General features: G+C 35.0%; 1 protein-coding gene and 1 long non-coding RNA gene across 3 annotated transcripts in view; one reads left to right on the forward strand and one right to left on the reverse strand.

Annotated features, from left to right (window-relative positions):
- The first annotated feature begins 4,093 nt into the window (after window positions 1-4,093).
- Window positions 4,094-22,136, forward strand: part of LOC134537667 (uncharacterized) — a 35,981-nt gene continuing 17,938 nt past the window's right edge. The window contains exon 1 of the long non-coding RNA XR_010076023.1: window positions 4,094-4,474. This is a non-coding gene — a long non-coding RNA (uncharacterized LOC134537667). The remainder of the gene's footprint in view (window positions 4,475-22,136) is intronic.
- LOC134537666 (inactive rhomboid protein 1) overlaps window positions 16,446-22,136 on the reverse strand; it is a 53,327-nt gene continuing 47,636 nt past the window's right edge. For both annotated transcript variants that reach the window (XM_063378354.1, XM_063378353.1), the window contains exons 12-14: window positions 21,678-21,778; window positions 21,430-21,583; window positions 16,446-20,525 (exon numbers count right to left, since the gene is read on the reverse strand). In XM_063378354.1, coding sequence (XP_063234424.1) covers window positions 20,091-20,525; window positions 21,430-21,583; window positions 21,678-21,778 — 690 coding nt within the window. In that variant the 3' untranslated portion in view covers window positions 16,446-20,090. The remainder of the gene's footprint in view (window positions 20,526-21,429; window positions 21,584-21,677; window positions 21,779-22,136) is intronic.

Raw genomic sequence — 22,136 nt, forward strand, 5'->3', positions numbered from 1 at the left:
GGAGTTCATTCCGGTCTAATTCGTTATAGTACATTCGAGAACATTCAAGTGCATTCTCACTCATTGTAGTACAGTCATTGAAGGGTGTTTGGTGATCGGTGGTTCGATAGTGGCTGTTCGCTGACCGGTTTATCCTAGTACATTCGAATACAATCCAATACGTTAAATAACGGGTGTTCAGTGGTAGCTGTTCGGTGGCCGGTGGTCATCTCGCAGCTCCACACAAACACCAAACTGGAGAAATCCCGATCATTATAGAAGATTCCCAATATTTTATAGAAATGCCTGAGGTCGACAGTAATAATTTAATCGCGAAATTCTTTTGAAGCAAAATTGAAATCGGACACATTTTTTTTGGTTAAATATTTTGGAAGCACTGAATACTTCAGCAAGTTATTGCGAAAATTGTCTTACTTAAATTTACTTAAAATTATGGTGTTAGGTAAATTAATTTTGATCAAATATTCAAAAGTCAAATAGGTATAGAAAATTTAAATAGTATCAAATTTAATTGAAATCGGTAATATAGGATAAAAGTTAACATACGTATATGTACATACATATACACAAGCCTACATACAAAAAAAAAGTAGATTATCTAAGCATATATTCCTAAGAAAATTTGCTAACAACCAAGAGCATTTTTCGAGACAGTTTTTTTTTCTGAAGCAATTACCATTGAGAAAGTGCGAGCGCGCGCGGAACCGGAAAACAAACGAGACGATTCTGAGCGAACGGCTAAAGCTGGAATCACAATGCCCCGACGGGTCCGACACGACAGGCCCGACAAACTGTCGTGCAGCATCTCAGCACGACAGATTAAAAAACGTAGGGTCACAATACCACGACAAAAATAACCCGACGATTTTCAATTTGGCCTTCGGCAAAACGTGCCAAGCTAAATACTTCAATTAAAATGCATTATAGAAAGCGCTAAACACAAAGTAGGCTCTTTTATTTATTATTGACAGTTGAAGTGCAAAAAAAAATTAGTCGTCTGTGATACAAAGTAAGGTTAATTTGATTTGTAAAACAAAAAGTAGTTTATTATAGTTACAAGGAAACAAGATAAAGATATGTCAGTGAGGGACGGAAAAATACTCCTGATGTTAGCTGTGCGAAGAATTAAAAAGAAACGAAAAATTAAAAGATGGATTCTAAAATAACGTCTTTAACCATAAACACGATGATATCTGTTTTATGTTTATACAATCAGACTAAGACAAGCTACAAATTTTTCAATTCACTCACACGTAAAACGAAATTTCACTTTTCAGCAAAAAGATTTACCAAGTAGGTAAATATTTTTTAAATTTAGTTCTGTGCTGTTTCCTTTCCGTTGCAGTTTTCTTTTCTGTCGGGCCCCGACACGACGAAATTAGAAATAGAATCTATTCCTTGCGGGCCGTCGGGGTGCGTATTTTGTCGGGCTGACGTCACAGCGAGCTTGTATTTCATTGGCTATTGAACTTGTCGGGCCTGTCGTGTCGGGGCCGTCGGGGCATTGTGATTCCAGCATAAGACCACCAACGATTAGTATCATCAGGAAAGAAATATCCTTTGATAACGAACATAGTACAAAATCACCTGTCAGACCTTAAAATTACTGTGTGGTGTATTTTTTTCTTCCGAATTATATTGAATGAGGTAATAAAAACTTAATAGTTAGAGGCTATATGCAATAAGGAATAGAACCAAATAAAATTACTTAGTTTGGATGTTTAGTTTCTTCACAATGACGAGTTTACTTTATCGCGACATACTGCTGCACTTTCAATAAAGACATTTCCTTATTCTTCCCACATTTCCATATTTTTCTGCCCAAACAGAGCATAATAATTTTGAAAAATAACATTTAGTATCTACAATTCTTTATAGGTAGGTATATACGAATTGAATTTCGGTTTAAAGAATACATGTTTACTAACCTTGAAGTTGCGGATTGGTTATTATTCGTGTTTTTTATTCCTTGGCACCATACAAGAAAAACGTAATCGACTTACTTTGCAATACAATAAAACTCGCGAGAAGACAACATGCTAACGGATACATCAACATGACAACGTGAAAACGTCGAACAGTAAAAGCGGTAAATTTGAAAACGGAATTCGTTTCTTTTGGCCAGCAAGTTGTTGTTCGTAGTGCGAAACTCAGCCACCAGCGCCACTTGTGTTGCTGTTCTTTTTTCACTTTTTTTTTTCTCAAGATATACACTTTAATTTCACGACCACATAAAAATTTCTTAAATAATGTACCCACTAGAAAATTCCTCTTAAAGAATACCCCTAAATAAATGTACCTCATAAAAAAAACTTTACATCTGGTTTAACCCTTTTTTTTTGGGGGGGGGGGGGTACCCCTATGTTGGCATTACTGGCTGGGAAAAACAATCTAATTGGTTGCCATTTGTTACTTTTTCCGTGCATTGTTGAAGCAGCAGTAGAGGTGGGTTGGGACAGCAATTTTCGGTATCAGTCCCAACCTGATACTGATACAGTAATGTACCTAGCTACAAGTCTCTGATACTTCTGTATCAGACGGTCCCAGGAGGCAACAAAGCTCCGCGTACGCAGACCGTGCGACCGGAAGGAGAATCTGATACATTATTTATCACGCCCGGTAATTCTCTACCTCTGTTACTCTCATGCCCGCCTGATACAGCCAGTATCAATCAGTTCAACATTCACTGCAGTTCGTCCTGGCCGTGTATCACCATGTACATTGTTGCGGGCTGTCATGCTTTGTAGTTAGTATCTTTATAGTGAAATAAGGAATGGATAAGTGCACGAAAAAGACTTCATTTGTGTGGAATTTTTTCACGGAAAATAATGAGTTTGCTAATTGTAATTTGTGTAAACAAAAACTGAGTTATAAATCATCGACTAATCTGAAGAAACATTTGAAACGTAAACATTGATATAGTATGCTCACTAATGTACCTATCTGTTTTTTATTTTTTATTTTTGATAAAATCGTGCATTTTTAATGTATAAAAACACTAGTTACTAATTGTTTTCGAAAAAAGAAAGTCCATATGTTGATTACATCTATTATTAGTGTCAACTGAGAATTTATTTGCATTTTCATAGCTGTTAGGTGCACAAATATAAATATTATATCTTGTATTAATGTACTTTTTAATATTAAATTTTCATTAGTTTTATTATTGAACGAGACGGTGCACGCACTGCGCACTGAGCGTACTTTGAAGTAGGAGAATAAACAAAACGACTTGTAACCAGGGCTGCCACTCTGATATTCATGAAAAACCTAGATAACCTACAAAAAAAACCCAGACACATGGGTAAAAAACCCAGATGCGTCTAAAATGCTATCGTTGAAAATGTTTGCGTACTAATTCAAAAATATAAACATAACTGGTTTTAATATAAAACAATTAATTACCTTACAAGACTGAAAACGGTTAAATACAACCAATACAAGAAAATTACACTGCAGCAAAATGGCTGTATAAGTAATTCTTGGACCAGTACATATCATAAAAAAACCTACAAATATATACATGACAAAACAAACACCATCACTGCATCCTTTAAACCGGTAATTGTTTTTATAAAACTGCATCATGTACGTTAGTCTTTATTCAGAGTCTGATTCTACAAGATTGGTTTGAAGGTTAATTGTTGCATTGGTTTTGTGTTCTGCAAGCCTCTTTGAAGAACGTGTCTAATTTAATATTCGACTTAGCTTCTTGAAAACTAGTTTTGTGTTTATATGTATTTTTGTGTGTGAAACACATAGACTTGTTTGCATTTATCAAACAGATATTGCAACAGATACAGTAGCTACTACCTTTATTATTGTTTTAGGTATAAAAATAATTAAAATTATAAAAAACCTAGAATTGTTGGAATTCATTATTTAAAAACCCAGAAACCCAAACACCATTGGAAAAATCCAGATCTGGGTGGAAAAACCCATGAGTGGCAGCCCTGCTTGTAACAATATCGCTTTGCGCCTCTCCTTCAAGGCTTCAACGCCTTCCCCTGCGCTTCCTCCCCTACATTCATTCCCTTCTTTATCCCTTATTCGTCGTTCCTGCTCCCTCCCCTTTCACAAGCTCCGCCCAAGTGACCGTCATCTGCTATCGGGTACTGTATTCATTGGCCGTGGTGTTGTTCCAGCTGAATTCTGAACTGATACTAAAGTCTCTGATACTTTTCAAGTGTCCTCGTTTGCCATTCCTGATACAGGCGCGTATCAGTGCCAAAGTATCAGGTTGATACTTTTCGACCCACCTCTAAGCAGCAGAGGCATTTGGGAAATGTTCCGGGAGATCGTCTTCGTTTCCGTGATTCGTGTATGTTTACGTGTCATTGTGAAACGGTCCTAAGGCTTCTTTGATCATATTGGGCTGGTTTAACATAAGTATTAAACAATATATGTACTTTCTAACAATCGATACCTAGTTTCATAACACAGTGATGAGCCGATGGCAAGCAAATACCCCAAGGTAGGTTAAGTCGAATACCTAAAGAAGTTAACATTTCAACTTCTTTCTCTAGAACAAATTGAGAGGCAAGTTAATTATTTAGAATGCAGAATACAATGTGCGCGTTTGGTCCTTTAATAATCGGACGAGTATTTTTTTTTGTAAACGACCGTGTGTATAGCGGAAATATCGAACAGCTAATACATACGCGTGTGGGTAAATATGTAGTTGGGCGGTATTTGCGAAAAAAAATATTAAAAATCTTAAAATACTTTTATTCTATGCTCTTTAACTTCCTCTTTTCATTAAAAGCGGCGGAGGTAAGAAATTCCAAATACTTTAGGAGATATCGAATTTTTAAATTTCATCATATGTAGTTGAGCGGTATATGCGAAAAAAAAATGTTAAAAACCCGAAAATACCTTATTATATGCTCTTCAACTTCCTCTTTTCATTAAAATCGGCGGAGATAAGAAATTCCAAATACTTAGGAGATATCGAATTTTTAAATTTCATCACAATACCAGTGCATTCATGTGGCGTTTAACATTGTTTCTTGTTTACGAGTATCTATTTTTTTTTTATTGGATAATGATGTCACGTGATTGTTCGTGATAGGCCAGAATTCAAATGAACCAATACGTGATTATTTAGTTCATTTATTGTTTAAAACGATGTTTAATTACCGCCTCCAACTTAGGTGAGTTTTTAACGTTTCTAATTTTAAAGTCTTATTTGTTATTGTTGCGCAAGTAATAAGTAACAAAAAATTTTTACGTAAGTTGTTACTGTTCATACTTTGTCCCGGTTTGTTAGGTCAGGTCAGTTACATTATAAATACTTTAAAACTAAAGAACCATTGAAATTAATTCATATTATTTTTAATGTATGCTTAGTTTCAAAGTATTTATAATGTAACTGACCTGACCTAATCAACCATTTTCATTAATTAGGCATTCACAAACACATGGCAATAAAATAAAATTGCTTCGGTCGAATGATTACACAGGTCTTGTATAGCAAAATCAGAACGGCGATATCTCCTAAAATATTTGGAATTTCTTATCTCCGCCGCTTTTAATGAAAAGAGGAAGTTGAAGAGCATATAATAAAGGTATTTTCAGATTTTTAACATATTTTTTTGCAAATACCGCTGAACTACATATGATGAAATTTAAAAATTCAATATCTCCTAAAGTATTTGGAATTTCTTACCTCCACCGCTTTAAATGAAAAGGGGAAGTTGAAAAACATCTTATAAAGGTATTTTCGGATTTTTGACATTTTCTTTCGCAAATACCGCTCAACTACATATTTACCCGCTTGTGAGCTGAAACAACTGGAGTTGCAGTTGTAATTTCTGATTAAGTATGTTAAGTACAATCTCAGCTTCTTGTGTTGTTAGATGTGCTTGCGAAAAATACAAAACGGGACTTCGTTTTGTAGACAATAAAGTTTCAAAGCTTTTTGAAATCAAAAATCATATAAAACTTTATATTGCGTAGGCTTAGTACTATTGTAGTATGATTATTCCACAGACGTGGTGGCAGTCCTATTGGAAGTGAGTGTGTATGTGTGTGGGTTGGTTGGTAAGGGGTAGGGGCGGTGATGCATCATTAAAAAAAGTAATAAATATCGGGAGTTGTCTAAATCCTAATACCATAACAGTATTGATCACGTCACTAATAAAATATCGGTAATAGTCTAGATCCCGATACCATAACAATATGATAACATCACCAACATGGCAGCACTCTCACCATTACACCACACTACATTCTGACATGTGTCACAGCTTTTCTGTAAAAATAAGTAATAGAAATTCGAAAGGAACGTTTTTCAACACTTCACATCTTCCATTATTTACCCCGAAAACAGTGTTAGATCCTTCGGAATATAGTGATACTGTTAAAAAAAATAAAAAAAAAGTTATTTTTAATTTTTGTACACTTTACAATCACAGCCAAGACTACCCTAATTGGTTTTCCATTTTAAGTGAATATGGAAAAATATTAAACAGTATTCTCTTGAAATGGTAAACCAATTAGGGCTTTTTGGTCATGGCCGTAACGTGTACTGATATTAAAAATTCCTATCTTTTTGAAAACAGTCTCGGCTGCTTTCCTAAGGATTTCTAGAAATCCACATGATAAAGTTGCAGCTTGTATCAAGAAAACGGTTGGTGACAACAATCAAGCCAATCTCTTGTTTAAAACAGTCTCAGCTATGCTGTTAAAGTGCAACGTGGTGAAGGCCGTATGGTAACGTGGCGTGCTGCTGCACAGGCTAGCTAATTGAACCTATAAATGGTAGTTTCTCAGAATTCAGTTCTAATTTTCAAATGCTGTTTTCACAGTAAATAGAGGAAGGAACTTCCTTAGTTTACAAAAACACGATTTTTGGAATTTATTAATTTTTCAGAAAAGCCGCAACTCTTACAATTTACTATGAGCGTTTTGGGCTGGGAACATTCACATGCTCGTTTTCCCCAAAACACATTTCTTAATGCAACTAACTTTTAGTTATTGTATTATATACGACAGCCCTACCATCTAGTATAAAACACCATACCAAAATTATCTTATTTTGCATATCATAATTCCATTCCTCAAAAAACTACTATTGTGCAAAACAAGCATTTAAAGCTTTCCCGTCCAAAATATTCTATTTCCACACTTGTCTTGTAAGAACTTACAGGTAGTAATTACTTCAGCGCTACCTTGTTAATGACTTAATAATATCACTACCACGTGGCAATGCAAACTCATAAATGTACCTGAACTATCCTTACCAAACCTTTTGATTTGTTGCTACTTCTTCAACGAGTACAAAACTAACCTAACCTACAAAAATGAGATTTTTTACATTACATGATTAATTTTATGATTAACCTAACAAAAGAAAAATATTTCACCCAATATTGCAAATTAAACACACACAACACACCAGTTACCTAACACAGCAAACTAAATGCACATATAACACTTCTAAATTCACTAAAATGTTAAAAAAAAAAAAAAAAAAAAAAAAAAAAAAAAAAAAAAAAAATCCTCATATATTTTCTAGCTTTATGGATGTAATCATTTACTGTCAATATTACTCTTGTATATATTAATTTTACACCAAAAAATGGAGCCATTTCACCATTAAATTCAATAAACATTCCGAAACAGAAAACGACACTTTGCTCATCTTTACTACAATTACAACCATGCATTCATTCTCTACACCGTACCATTAAAAATATTCAATATAAAGAAACACACACGTTCATTTCTCTCAGTATATGTACTACACTTTTTACCACTCATTTTCTTTAATTTGTACTACCTACTAAATGCTTATTGTATACGTACATAATCACAGACATATCAAAATTTTAAATGCCACTTATTACTTCACTTTACTTGCACCACAACCAATTTTTTTGCTCAAAACTCACACTATCATTCATATTTACTTTCATGATCATATCCAATCTTTCATTGTACCTAACCAATATTACCTACTATATTTTCCTTTGTTCCTCCATTATAGTTTGTTATCATAGGCCAACTTCCATGACATCATATAATTTCCCTAGTTTCTTTCCACCAAATAAAAAACATCTGTAATGCATGGTATATCACATTGTGAACTTGACCCAAAAAATCTGACTTTTGAAGAATGTTACCAAAATGATTTTTTTTTGGAATGTGTAAACATTTTCTTCTGTGTTACAGTAGATAATTCTAAAGAATAGGCCAATGTATTATTTAAAAAAATCTAAAATTCCTTTTTTATTTCCTGACATGTTTTCTAAGCAGTCTATAAGAGGTTTTTACGATACTTCAAGTACGTAGTTTACTATTTTGAGTGGTCAGGTTAGGTTCATATATTTTACAAACACTGTGATATCGCGAGGTTGGAATCACTGTCCAAGGATTAACTTTTTTTATAAGATCTAGTGTACCGAAGACCATGAGCTGTAGTCTCTCTTACGAACCACCCGAGATTCTTCATCTATCTGATCATGATTGGGTGTGGTCATAGCCAATTGTGTTTAGTCATGAAAGAGCATGGTTGGATATCGGTGAAAGCGTATGGTCATCATCAAATGTGCTTGATCATGCCACACCTAAATTCATTTCAGTTAAGGGGTCCGCCTAGTCAGGGGTGTATTTGTATTAGTGAGGCGGGATGATAGGTACTATGCTCGCAGGTGCTTCTAGTATGGTATTGCTTCTAAGCACAGGCCTCTGGACTTCTCATCATGCATAGAGCAATTACGGGACTTTAGCAGTATCCATAACATTATATGGCGGAGAAATTAAGATAAAGGTGTAATGCAAGTCTGTTGAGTGCTTTCGGGTGTTTCAGGTATAAAAGCTATTCTGATGAAACACTTTTTAGCTGTTTTCTCACTCTTCTAAAAACTCAGTTTATAAGCAAAATCTGGAAACAGAACTACTTATGCGCCCTCAGCATATTCTTAAATAGTTTTCGTAAGGCTAAGATCCATAGTTTTGCAGGCACAAGGAAAATTATCTATCTCTTGAATAGTATTGAAGGTAAAATTTTTCCAGGAAATCATAAAGAAAGCTCTGAATTTTGTAAATATATGGTACAAATTTTCTCAAAAAAATTATTACTTTGTAAAATAAATCCAAGAAATTTTAAAAAACTAAATATATCGTATTTCTAAGCACTGTACACTGATTTTATTTTGCACACAACATATATTTGGTATTGTGAACAATACTCTTGGAAGTAAATGTTTATATAACGTACAGGATTTTTAAATGATTATAGTTTTAACCTTATAATTAACTGACTCGCATAGTGCATGAAAAGGAACAAATGTTGTGTGAGTTCAGCATTACTCTGCTAGATGTCAGGCACAAATTTCTAAGACAAGTTTAGAGTTTACTCGCTACATGCCCTGATTATCACTATGAAATTGTGGCGGGAATATATTACTTTAACGGTCAACCGTCATAACTGGTATAAGTAACTGTAACTGTAAGTTACTGGTAACTGTAAGTAACTGGTAACTGTAAGTTGATGTGTTTTGAAGATGAAGCCCAGCAGGAAATTGAATTTTGTTTTATGCTGTATCCTCGTGTACCTCTCATGCTAGTATAAACTGAACAGTAGGCCTACTGTTAATATATTTGCTGACTTAAATAATATTAAGTTAGTAGCTGATATTGCATGCATATAATTTTTATTCATGAATGATCTATGCTGAATGATTTACTAATGCAAATGACAAAAAGATATCTGCGAAAGGTAGTTTATATTATTAGGGCACCAACTCACTACCTACAGAATCATAGCTTCAACAACTGGTATCTTACACAAGAACAATAAAATATATTAATAATTTTTTTTAATAAAAATAAAATAAATCATATACAGTTTTGGGAGACAGTTTTTGAAAATCATGCACATCACAGACATTTTTCAACTACTAACATAGCCAATTGGAATCATTGTCATGTTGGCAGCGAGATAGCAAGCATACCAGTTCAGTTTAACTGTAGCTTATTTTTTGAAGAATTATCAATTCATACAATATTTTCGGAGTAGCCTAGTGCTGAAAATTGATACAAAACCAAATTAACTTTCCTTGTAGGAGATAATTTATATTACTGCACAAAATCTACAATTTCCTTTGAATTGTATTGAACACTGAAATATTTATTTACCTAATATCACATATTTGACCGTACTCTGTAAAACTTTAATTGTTAGTTTATATTTTTAAGTTTCACGTTATGACCAAAATTATAGTATTTATGCAACTTATCCTGTATTAATATTGCATGAAACAATATTAATGTTTTTTCCGATGAAATGTATGAAAATTTGGGGCGCTCGCACAGTTATCGAATAAGAAGACCTGATGATCATAAGAGTCTGGTATTTTTCGCGAAATAATCAGACTTCAATAAGGTATACCCATGCCAGCTGTTTCTTCCTTGTGATTGACGGCCTTCTGCGAGAGAAGCAATTGTCTTATTTGACCAGGCCATTCAGAACGTCTTTGCTTCCACGCTGAATAGCTGTAATTCTTGTACTGACAGCAAACATGAAACTCAGCCTATCACCAAAACACAGACAATGCTGCAGTGTTTTAACTCTCAGCTATGTAGAAATCTTTTTCGCAAAAAATAAACACCCCTAAGGAATATTTTTTGAAAAAATGTTTTCAGGTAAGATAATATTTTTCAATCCACTGTAACCTTCTGTTACTCCTGTATTTGGAATAAATATTTTAATGTGGCGTAGTTGTTTTGGGTGAAACCACAGACTTTCTGTATTGCAGTACATGTTTTTTCATTGGCCGATTTAACTGCGGCCGTAATGTGTACTGACATTAAAAAATCTCTGTCTTTTTTTAAAACAGTCTCAGCTACGTTATATTCCTAAGGATCTCTGGATAACCACAGGATCAAGTTGCAGCTAGTATCAAGAAAGTAGATCAGCAACAACAGGATCAGGAGTCTGGGAGAGGTAGGATTTACTACAGCTAGTGGTCGTCATAGACAAGGTCTTATACAAAAAAAATTCAGCTCTAGAGAATTGTACATAGAAATAGTTTTTTCTAAATACTCAAAGTACTCAGAGTAGCTGAAATTTTTTATAGGGTAGTAGTGCCTGTAACAAAAATTTATGTTCAAGATCAACGTCAAGTGTCTCATAGACCCACCTTCGTCTATGCAGTCAACTATTCAGTTAGAGTTCAGCATCGAACCGCTGAGAGTGGCTGCTAGTCATAACTTCGTACGAGTATGTGCAGTAGTGTAAGATGAGGCAAATTGGTGGTGGGTTTAATCAAAGGTAAAATTTAAAAGAAATATATTCACTGTTCTATATTTCTTTTATTAATTTTAAATATGCCAAAATATTTCTTGTATATTTGGCAACAATAAAAAATTTTTTTAATCAAATATCTACAATGAAACTAACAAAAATTAGATTATAATAATGTTATGATTCAGAATCTAAATTTTAATTTTATTATACCTATTTAAATTTTTTTTTAGTGAATGTGTGTGTTGTATATGATATTTTTGGTTCTTTGAGCACCAATTTACCCCAGCTTTTTAACACACCTCCAAATTAATCGCTATGAGAGTAAATTTGAGGTGATACTTATTTTAATTTTTTGTAGAATTTTTTAAAATGTGTAAACATCTAATCATGTAATGATAGAATTTTGCAATTACATACTACAACAGACTTTAGGTAAAGAAATTGAAAATATTATAGAAATGATTTTGTACACAAACATGTTAAAAAAATCTCGATGTATTATTTAAAAAATACTAGTTACTAAAAAAAACGAAAGAACCCACATAAAAATTATCTCAATAAACTTTTTTCTTATATTTTCAGCTTTAAGATGGTATGTTTACAAATAGTCTAACTTAACAGTTGGATCACTAGAGCGGTCCGAGCATTTCCAAGTGCACCGTACCACAGCAGCTTGGACCACAGTAAGACGATGGAAAAATTTTTACACACGACCTTGAATACCTAATATTTAACAATGTGAGGTTTCATTTGTTTAGGGATCGCTGCAAACACACAGAGTTTATCCGATTGAGTAGATTTAATTATATTCACGTTAGTAGGACTTTATTAATCATCTTTCCTCAAGTGAAGGATTTTTGACTAAGCTATATAATTTGTATTTTTAAAATTTGTTGGAGCTTGTCAACAGGACACCCAAGAAACAAAATTATTACTAATGCAAAGATGTACAAATTATTCCAAGTCAGCTTTACTTCTAATTGGTACCTCAAGCAGGATTTCAAATTTTTATTTATTCTGAAAAGTGTCTGTTTGGATTGTGAATAAAGGATCACTATTTAGGTTAAAGTTATATGTTGATGTCAGCCGGGGCTTCGCCCCACGAGCCTGATCATCCTCCGTTCCCTTTCCCACCCCCTTTCCTACCCGGCATTTGTGTCGTGACGTACGTAGCCGTGTGCGATTCAAACTGCGCGCCACGAACTACAGCAAGAGGGCGCTTAGCTGCAGTGCGCCGCACCCCTAATAGATAGTAATTAATATTGTAATCCTTTTTCTTTCCACCCCAAAACAGTGTAACGATGGCTATGCATGTGAGTGTCTTTTAATTAATAACTTCATGATCTTTTGTATTTAATAAGTCCAAGCACGAACAAGGACGCTCCCTAGCGGGCGACGGAGGAACTAGCAGGCAACTCATTTGAACCCTGTTTTATGCTTATAAGTAATTATTACAGACGGTCTGGACATGGAAGTAATTTAATAATTATTGTAAAAGGATTTATGTATTTTCTAATAGTAACCCGGGGCACGCTACAGCAAAGTTGTAACGGTAATTGTGTTTGGCGCGAAGGGCGCCATGTTGCCACCTGCAAACCATGAGCTCATCCCAGTCTCCTTCAGCCGGCCGAGAGCGGACGTCTCTGCGGACACCCCGAGGATATCACCGTTGGTTCACCGATTAGTAATTCTGTAAATTAATTTATTCAAATCGCTTTCTCTTTTCATCCTCGGGGCCTCTCTCGGTCGGAGGGACTGCTTAAGTAATAATTATTCACTCTTCGGAGTTTTTTATCTCTTCGGTGTATTAAGTAACGGCTTGAGGCGGCCACGTGTGTGGCTCGCCTCCTCACCTAATCTAATTCGTGCCTCGGGCGTTTAAAGCTGTATCAACGGAGAATCGTGTAAGGACGTGTACCGTGAGTAAAATAAAAACCAATTAACTGAGTTACGTGTTCTTGTGTTTGGGGGGGCCACGTGGGTCCTTAACCTGGTCAGCGGCGTGTGGGACGCCCTAAGAGCCCACTGCGATAATTAGGAGCGTGCCCGACGCTGAGAGCGGGCCTAGGTAGGGACAGGTGACGTAAAAAGTCAGGAGGGCTAATATCTCGCCGCACACGGGCCACGTAACGCCCTGAGTTAAGAGTTTTCCAGCCGGGTCCACGTGCCCACTCACGTGGTGGCGCCCATTAATCTCGACCGATATTCCCATCTCAACACCGTACGCCCTCAATGTTATGATTATGAAGCACACAACTTCACATTCCGAATGAGGCATGATATAGTAAGAGAAAAATACGCTTCCAGTATGAAATTTCTCGAGAATACATATTTTGTTTTGAAGACTTTAAAAAATGATCCAAACGAAGAGAAATGTAATTTTAGAGAATAACATACCTATTCTTAAGTTAAAACCAATTGGAATAATATTTTTAATAAAAGTCTCTGACACATACTACCGCTTATGTTTGGTCAATTGGTAATATACATTTGCAAATCCTGGTTATCATGCCAAATGGAAAACAAAGAACTAATGATTTTCATAGGGGTAGAGTGGGTACGTGCTACAATTAGGAAACACAATCTATTCGTTATTGGAATTTTCATGTGATGTAAAAAAACCACACATGTTTATGCATCTGCTTACAATACTTCATGGAATCAATTTCCTAATGTTCTGACTTATTAAGTAAGATCCATATATCACATTGGTTAACTTATCTTCTTTAATAACTATAGGTAGTCATCTGGTCTCCCATGCATGAAATGCAAATATAAGTCATCAAAAATTAAATATACATATATGTTTATATGTTTCTGTTTTGTGTACAATGTGTATATTATGAAGATATACATTTTTGAAGGTTTTTGGTTTCTTATTTATTTCAATGAAGATAGTTATTGATAGCATTCATAGTCAATAAAAATTATATTTCCACTTAAAAAAAAACATAATACAGCGTATTTCAACACATGTTGCTGTGACAGAAAACTCTTAAGTTTTCTGATATAATTTTTTCTACATGAAGGCCTATCAACAAATAAGAGATGGAGTGTCTTCAACTATCAGACCATCCAAACCTGAAGTAGGTATGAACAGATGGAATGGGCAAATCTAAGGGGAAAAAAACACGAAATTCTAATATGCATCAGAAGTTGATGCAAATATATTTTATTTATCTTAATAATTTTTAACTTATGTGAACTTTTCCAAAATTGTTTCCTACAATTTTTCTTCAGAAATTATTTCATTATGTTTTTGTGGGTGTTAAATTTTGTGAGTACTTTTCATATATTTTTCTATGTATGTTTACACCCAGTTCGCTCACTTTATACAAAACTCACTAACTTAACTTCAATGCATAAGACTGTTGTGACATCTAAATAATGAACTGGTCAGCTACACACCCTTCCCAATATGCAACTACTTTGTTTACCAGGCTCGTTCGAGTAACCATTTGAAAAATATCAATATTAAGGCCCATCTACAACAGTACAAACCTGTGGGCGGTTCGTGTCCGTATCCTAATGTGAATTACGTCACATTGTAGCACGGAAAACAGCCCTGTTTACAATTGTGATGGCCAATGTCCATATGGACATATTTCTAAAGTAGTTACCTATCTGAGCACAGTAAATATAGTGTGCCAAAATAATTGTTTCTTAATTGTTCTTGTTTATTGTTTTCATGCATTGTAAATAAAAAGAATGTTTTTTTGCCAGAGAAAGTGAGGGAAATTTGACCATACATTCTATAGCGACAATGCACTCCAAAAAGCCTTCCTCTAATCATTGAAGGAAACTGAATCATAATTATCAGTACATTTTGAACTGTGATCTAAGATCTCTCATATAAAGAATAGGTCAGGGTGTCTACAAATACTTAGTGAACAAATTTCAGGACTTTTATAGAATATTTTAACAAAATTTTCCTACGAGATTTCTGTTTATAAAAGGGTGATTCTTAATTCCACGTATAAGTTACAACAAAAATTTAACATACCTAGCAAATTATGACATTTTTTGTATAATTTGCAGGAATGTACATATTTTTAAGTAAGAAAATTAAAACATTTTCAGAGATAATTTCTACATGTGACTAAGCCGAAGTGAGGAGTTCCGAAAACAAAATGTAAGTTGGCAAAAGGCAGCTGGTAGCCTAATTAAAGTTTAGCAACTTCCAGCATCTCTGCTGCTTATTTAGGGATTTTAATATGACTTGTGACCAGTCTTTCAGCTTCCTTACTTTTTTCCATGACTTTTGGGCAGTGGCGGATCCAGGATTTTGGTTTGGGAGGGGCTTGACCCAGATGCTTTTGGAGGGGGCTTGAGCCCCTTAGCCCCCCCTCTGGATCCGCTTCTGCTTTTGGGGCTTTCAAAGTGCTGCCAATTATTGCGGATTTTTCATAATTAACACCACCAGTTACAGAACCACAGTGTGTTATTTATTTATTATGGAAACTGAGAAACATAAAAACAATTTCTAAATTATCATACAATAAATAGGTATTGTTAGCTCATATAGTTCATGTAATAAGAAGTTAAACCTTTTGTAAAGTACTTCAAATTAATATAAATCTTGAAACATATAAAAAAGCTTTTAAAATACTACATTGTGTAATTTTTTAATCTATTTAATAGATATTTTAGGTCTTTTCTGTATAGGAGTGTGTGTTAAATATTTTGTAGTCTCCAGTATTTTGCAAAACTTTTATCACATTTTTTTTCAGGGAGGTTTTTACGTATGCATACATGCATACTGGTGTTTGTGCCTATAAGTTGAGTGTGCAGCTTTTGTGACCTTCATGACACCCTGGTAGTTAAAAAGATTTATTTATCCCTTACAACCAATTTTTGCGTACACTAAGTACACTAATCATTTTCATTAGCTGCAGTGTTCACATAAAACTCATAATATTTTACGTTCTGTAACCATTTCAAAAGTGCCTAGAATATTCTGTGAAAAAATTCTAATTATGAAATCAGTTACCCTTAAATTGTAATTGTTTCATTTTGCCCCTTATTTCAAAAAATGTACAGTTACTGAAAACGAGTTTTTATTCCTGTAATTTTTTTATCCATTTTCTTTGGAAACCATTAAATTACAAATTTAAGTGTAACCACTTATTCTATGTGTACTGGAGGAAAAAAAAAAATGGACAGGAGAGAGTGCAACTAACTGAAACCATACTTACGGTAACACATCTTGATTTTTATTATACTTTCTGTAAACTTTTTCCAGAGAGTTATGTTTGTTTCGTTCTTCCAATTCCACTTAATATTTTTTTCACAGACCACTTAAATCGCTAGCAGAAGACAAGAGTACAAAAGTCTTTTTTATTTATTTTTTTCACATGATTAATGATTAAAAAGAAGTTATAGATTTTTTTATTTATATATCACATGCTCAAAAAAGCACTATGGATGATGTATGATGATTTTGATGGTTTTATGATGAAAAAATTATCACAAACTGTACAGTTGTTTTCATTTCTAGACCTCATATAGTATATATAATATATAGACACTTGTGTGTATAATTTTGCTTGCATTTGTTCTTTTTTTATTTATTTTTTTCTTAATATTTAGTATAAAAAGGGCACATTGCAATACAATTTTTTGCAAAGTATTTGTATATTCTGAAACTTTACACTCAAGTCTGTATTCAACGCTGTTCTAGAAATCGGACACACAGTAACATGTTATGTTATAATAACTGGGATATTTTAGGAGCAAAGGTTTGAAGGCTTGTGGGTAAAAAGGAAAAAGGGCAAAGATTGAATGGCTTACAGAAACACTTGTTTTGGCAAGCAAAGTTGGCAGCAACGATGACAGAAAATACTTCTTTTTGTGTGTTTGAGGAGCAGAAAAAATATGATGATTTCTCTGTAAAATGTTTGCCTGAATCCAAGTTCAACCAGTAACATTCACCTGATAGTTAAGCATATTTAAATTTGTTCATGCCACATTTCAAACTATACTGTTTCCGTTATTCTTTCTCATAAATGCACTTGTAAACACTGGTTCAATAAATCCACAGAACATTTTATTGGCTTCAATTTCACACTTTTCGTCAGACACGACAATCTTATGACTGTTCAATCAGTTCTATTTTTGTATTCAGTCAGCACCTTGCAAACCTTCACAAAGTGATAAATCCACGACATACTATATCCACAGAAATATTGCAATGCCATAATTAATAAACTACTAAACTAACATATATTTTTGATTTTGGTGGGGGGGGTGGGGGGAAACTCTTTCATTGATTTCCTAAGTGTAAATAAATTCTTCAAAAAATTTTAACTAAAAATAAAATGCTTTGTATTTTATGAAATATACAGTGCATGGTTATATTGCATATGCAATTTATTTATTGCTATGAAAAATGATTCTCAGACCTCTTGTCATTATGCAAAATAATTATTTTTATAACTCCCAATTCATTAAAGTATATGTATACAGATATTCACAAAATCTGCATACTTCTTAATTTCATTGTTCTACCTATACAAACAACAAAATCATAACAGTTTAGTAAATAGTATTAGATATAAATATTATAGTTTGAAAAAAAAATGACAACCTGAATGTATTTTTATTTATAAATTGAGTACTACTGCATCTTACGAAACATTAATTTGTGTGGCAGTTCTAGAAAAATGTGTCTTAACTTAAAAAGTTATCATACTAAAATTTAATTTGTGTTTATTCGATGAAAATTTCGGTGATAATCAATTTAATAATATAGAATAATATAGAATAATATAGAAATCATTTAATAATAGGTTTGTTTTACTTAAGTCTTTTAAATCTTTTTACTCTCAGGAAACAGCATGGCGGATGGCCATTTTACTCTCAGGAAACAGTATGGCGGATGGCCATTTTACTCTCAGGAAACAGTATGGCAGATGGCCATTTTACTCTCAGGAAACAGCATGGCAGATGGCCATTTTACTCTCAGGAAACAGCATGGCAGATGGCCATTTTACTCTCAGGAAACAGCATGGCGGATGGCCGTTTTACTGGAGGGAGCAAGATGCTCTCAGGTCAAGGTCATGCCCTCGATGCCGCTCCCTAAGGAAGAGTTGTGAGGGCAAATCGTCTGCTGGTTGTTTCTGCGCGATCATCTACTTTTGCGTGTTAACTGTATTGTGAATTTTAGGACACTGAATAACTTATGTATCATGTTACAAATGACAATGATGATCGTACATTAATATCTCATGATATTTTGATTAAAGTATTTTTGTTAACATGTTATTATTTAATTATCACAGGTTCGTATTGACAATCTTTCAGTAAAACTCATGCAGCATAATTTTATTGAGCTCTCATTAATTGTGCCATGATATTAGGTATTGCCTAAGCAGTTTCACCTTCAGATGAATCTTAATTCGCAACTGTACTTTTCAAGATGCTGCTTTTTGCCATGCAAAAAAAAAAAGTAAAAAAAAATCTCAAGTTGTTTTCTTTGCCTATATGAGAGATACCAACTCTTTTTGACCCAAGTTCATTTGCTCTTAACTCTTAAAACTCCAATGGAGCAAAACAGACAGCGAGTAAGACAAACCTGATGCTTGTTTTCAATGGAATATATTTTTAATCATAATTTCTTTGTATAGTTTTAAGTTGGTATGTAATAGGAAAGCAAGATTTGATGCTTAAGTAATCTATTAATCTTTTGAAGCTCGCATGGTAGATTACAATAAGTTTCAAAGTGTTTTTGTGCACAGGCACACTGTGTTTACAATATTTCCAAGGTTGATTCATTTCATACTTCCATGGAAAATATTAGTTTAAAATTAATTCATTTATTGAAATTTTGAAATATTAAACATCCTAACTTGTGTCTTGGAGCCTTGGAGAATTACCCACCTAACAACTGCAGTGAACAGTTTTTTTTATAATTTTTCACAAGCAAGACTCTGTAGATTAGTTTCATTTCAAATTTTCTAACTAGATAAAACTTAATCTGATATAACATTTCTTTTTGACGAGTATGTACTAAGTAATTCAAACAGTAGAGCATATTTGAAGTGACTAATCAGAATTAATGTGTTTTATTCACTATGACCTTACAATATTTCTGTTTCTGTTCCTTATTAACCACACAATAGAGCATTAGAAGGATTTTTTTTATCATGAATATGTAACTGTTTCTGTGATAAAATAATGTGGTAATTTAACACCTATCGATGCAAGCATAACTCCAAGTATCTTCACAATCAACCACAATGAAGATATCATTACATGCATAATGTTATATCTTTTTACATATCCAATCCAACTTTTAGATACAATAGGCAGTCCTTTTTTGAACACAAATAATTTATATGGTCCAGTAAATCGGTATCACCAGTGTATTTAAAGTTTATTTTATTTTGGGTTAATGAATTAATTACCTGTGGATACAAAGAGAGAAAAAATTATGGCAGGGCACATCTATACTTGTGGGGCTATTATATACTATGGAAACCATCTGTGGGTTGCAATAAAAATTTTTTTGTTTGGAAACTGTGTTTTTGATAATGTTACAGCTTGGTTATTCTTGTAAAATGTGACCAGACAGCATGATCTGTTCCGTATCTAAATTATAAGAGACATCTTTTTTTCTGTTCTCAAATATTTGTAGTTTCAAGTCACACGATCGAACACGCACGTCGAACGCGACCGGTAACGACGACCAGGGCGACGCTCTTTCGGTGTCGCGAGCAGAACTTTCCCCGGCATTGCCTGGCGGGAGCTCTCGGCGGCTCGCAATCGCGAAGCTCCAACAAGCCGTGAGGACAAAGTCTGGGATGCGTACGGTTCCGTCCAACCGTAGCCACCGCCGTCATACCACCGGCTCCTCCCGCATGAAGTTGATGTTCTGGCTGGCGCAGAAGTCGCGCGTGAGCGGGACGCAGTTGAAGTAGCCGCACACCTCGCAGTCGTACACGGGCACGACGTAGAAGAGCACGACCAGCGCCGCGAAGAGGAAGAGGGCGGACAGCAGGCACACCCACACCAGCGCCACCTTCTTGCGGCGGTCGTACTCGCCGAACGACAGGAAGGGCATGAGGGCGTACGACAGCAGGAAGCCGAAGACGAAGCCGAACAGGTGGGAGTAGTTGTCGACCCAGGGCAGGACGCCGACCAGGAACAGCAGCAGCGTGATGCCGACGAGCTTGAGCAGGGCCTGCTCCGGCTGCTTGAGCATCATCCAGGCGTTGAGCACCTCCACGATGAGGCACGCCAGCAGGCCGAACTGTGCCCCCGCCGGTCCCACCTGCGTTGGCGAGACATGAGAAATATGAGCTCGTTACAAGTTACCCAAACTTCAGGTTTTAAACACTCTTTCACTTACATGCAGTAGCGGATCCAGAGGGGGGGGGGGGCTAAGGGGCTCAAGCCCCCTCCAAAAGCATCTGGGTCCACTATTGTTTTAGTGTTTGCCTTGATAAAGCCTAGCCTCAGCTGGGTCAAGCCCCTCCCAAACCAAAATCTTGGATCCGCCACTGCTTACATGGCATGTAAACTGCAATGATCTACCATGGAGAGCTAAAATATATATTCACTTGTTTCGTTGCCATACAACAACCAGAAAAAGTTATAACATTAAAGAACTGAAGTCTGGTAAATCTGTACATCTGACTGGGACTTAACCACAGAAAGGGTATTTCCCAACAGGAAGAGGATTCTCCATAGGATCGGTGTTTCCCACAGAAAGGGAATTAACAGTACAGTAATTATAATTTTTTTTAAATAATAAATTTATTTATTTCCTCTTTTTTTTCCACACTTTTGACTACAATTTACTAATTAATTTAATTTTATATTGTTATTTAGCTTGGTATAATTTACAACTTATTCAGTTACTTTAAATGATAAGATCTTGATTAGTAAATAATTGTTTCCATAAAACACTAGAAACATTAATGAGCCAATTTTTGTTTCAATTAGAGTGGAATCAGACCTTTCATTAAACAAAATTAAGAAATTCTATTTAAAAATACATTATTTAAAAAACCATTTGGTGTAAACCATTGTGGTTTAAATCAGCGAAATCTGACACAAAGAAATATTGTTTTTTGAATTTTTTTTTATAATATGTTATACAGTACGTACAAAATTCTATAAGGTTGCACCTAGTTGAGGGCATCACACAATCGTCGCGCGTTACTTCCACTTACGTCAGCCCGGTACGGCACGAAAATGGCACTGGCCAAATTCCCTGCGACCCCGGAGCCCATGTAGATGATCATTATCCTGAGGGAACCAGTGAGCTTCTCCAGGTCCCTCATCAGGAAGTACTGGATCATCAGGGTGATGGCGAGCTGGAATATCCTGTGGGAGCGGAACAGAGAGGGGCGTGAGCGCAGTTCCGGGGCCCAGCCAGGGGCGAGGAAAGAAAGGGGGCGCATCGTCGGAGGTAACTCACCCTGCGTGCAGGAACAGCGATGTCCACAGTCTGTAGAACTGGTCGGGTATTTCAGGAGAATAGAAAGGAATCATCCCGCACACATCATCCAGGCAGGACACCTGAAAGCATTTGAAAAACAGTTCCATCATCTACATTAGTGTGTGCTTCTTTTTTATAGTTACTACATGGATTATTTTGTGTTAGAAAGAGGTTTGGAATCTGGTGTATGTCACCAATGGGGGAAAAAAAAAAAAAAAAAAAAATCTCTCGGTAAAGGCAGCATGTCATTAAGGGGAAATGCACGGTGAGATGTTAACAACACCTGAAATCACAAACCTGTAAGGCAGTGATGCATGTTGAGAATGATAAACTGTCCAATCCCCTAGTTGTTAACATCAGTTTTTTTTAATACAAATATATTTTGGTGTTTAAAATCCCCTACTAAAGTAAATTCCTCTACATGCCACTATGTGTCAT

Source organism: Bacillus rossius, chromosome 12 (assembly GCF_032445375.1).
Source record: "Bacillus rossius redtenbacheri isolate Brsri chromosome 12, Brsri_v3, whole genome shotgun sequence".
Classification (NCBI taxonomy): Eukaryota; Metazoa; Arthropoda; class Insecta; order Phasmatodea; family Bacillidae; genus Bacillus; species Bacillus rossius.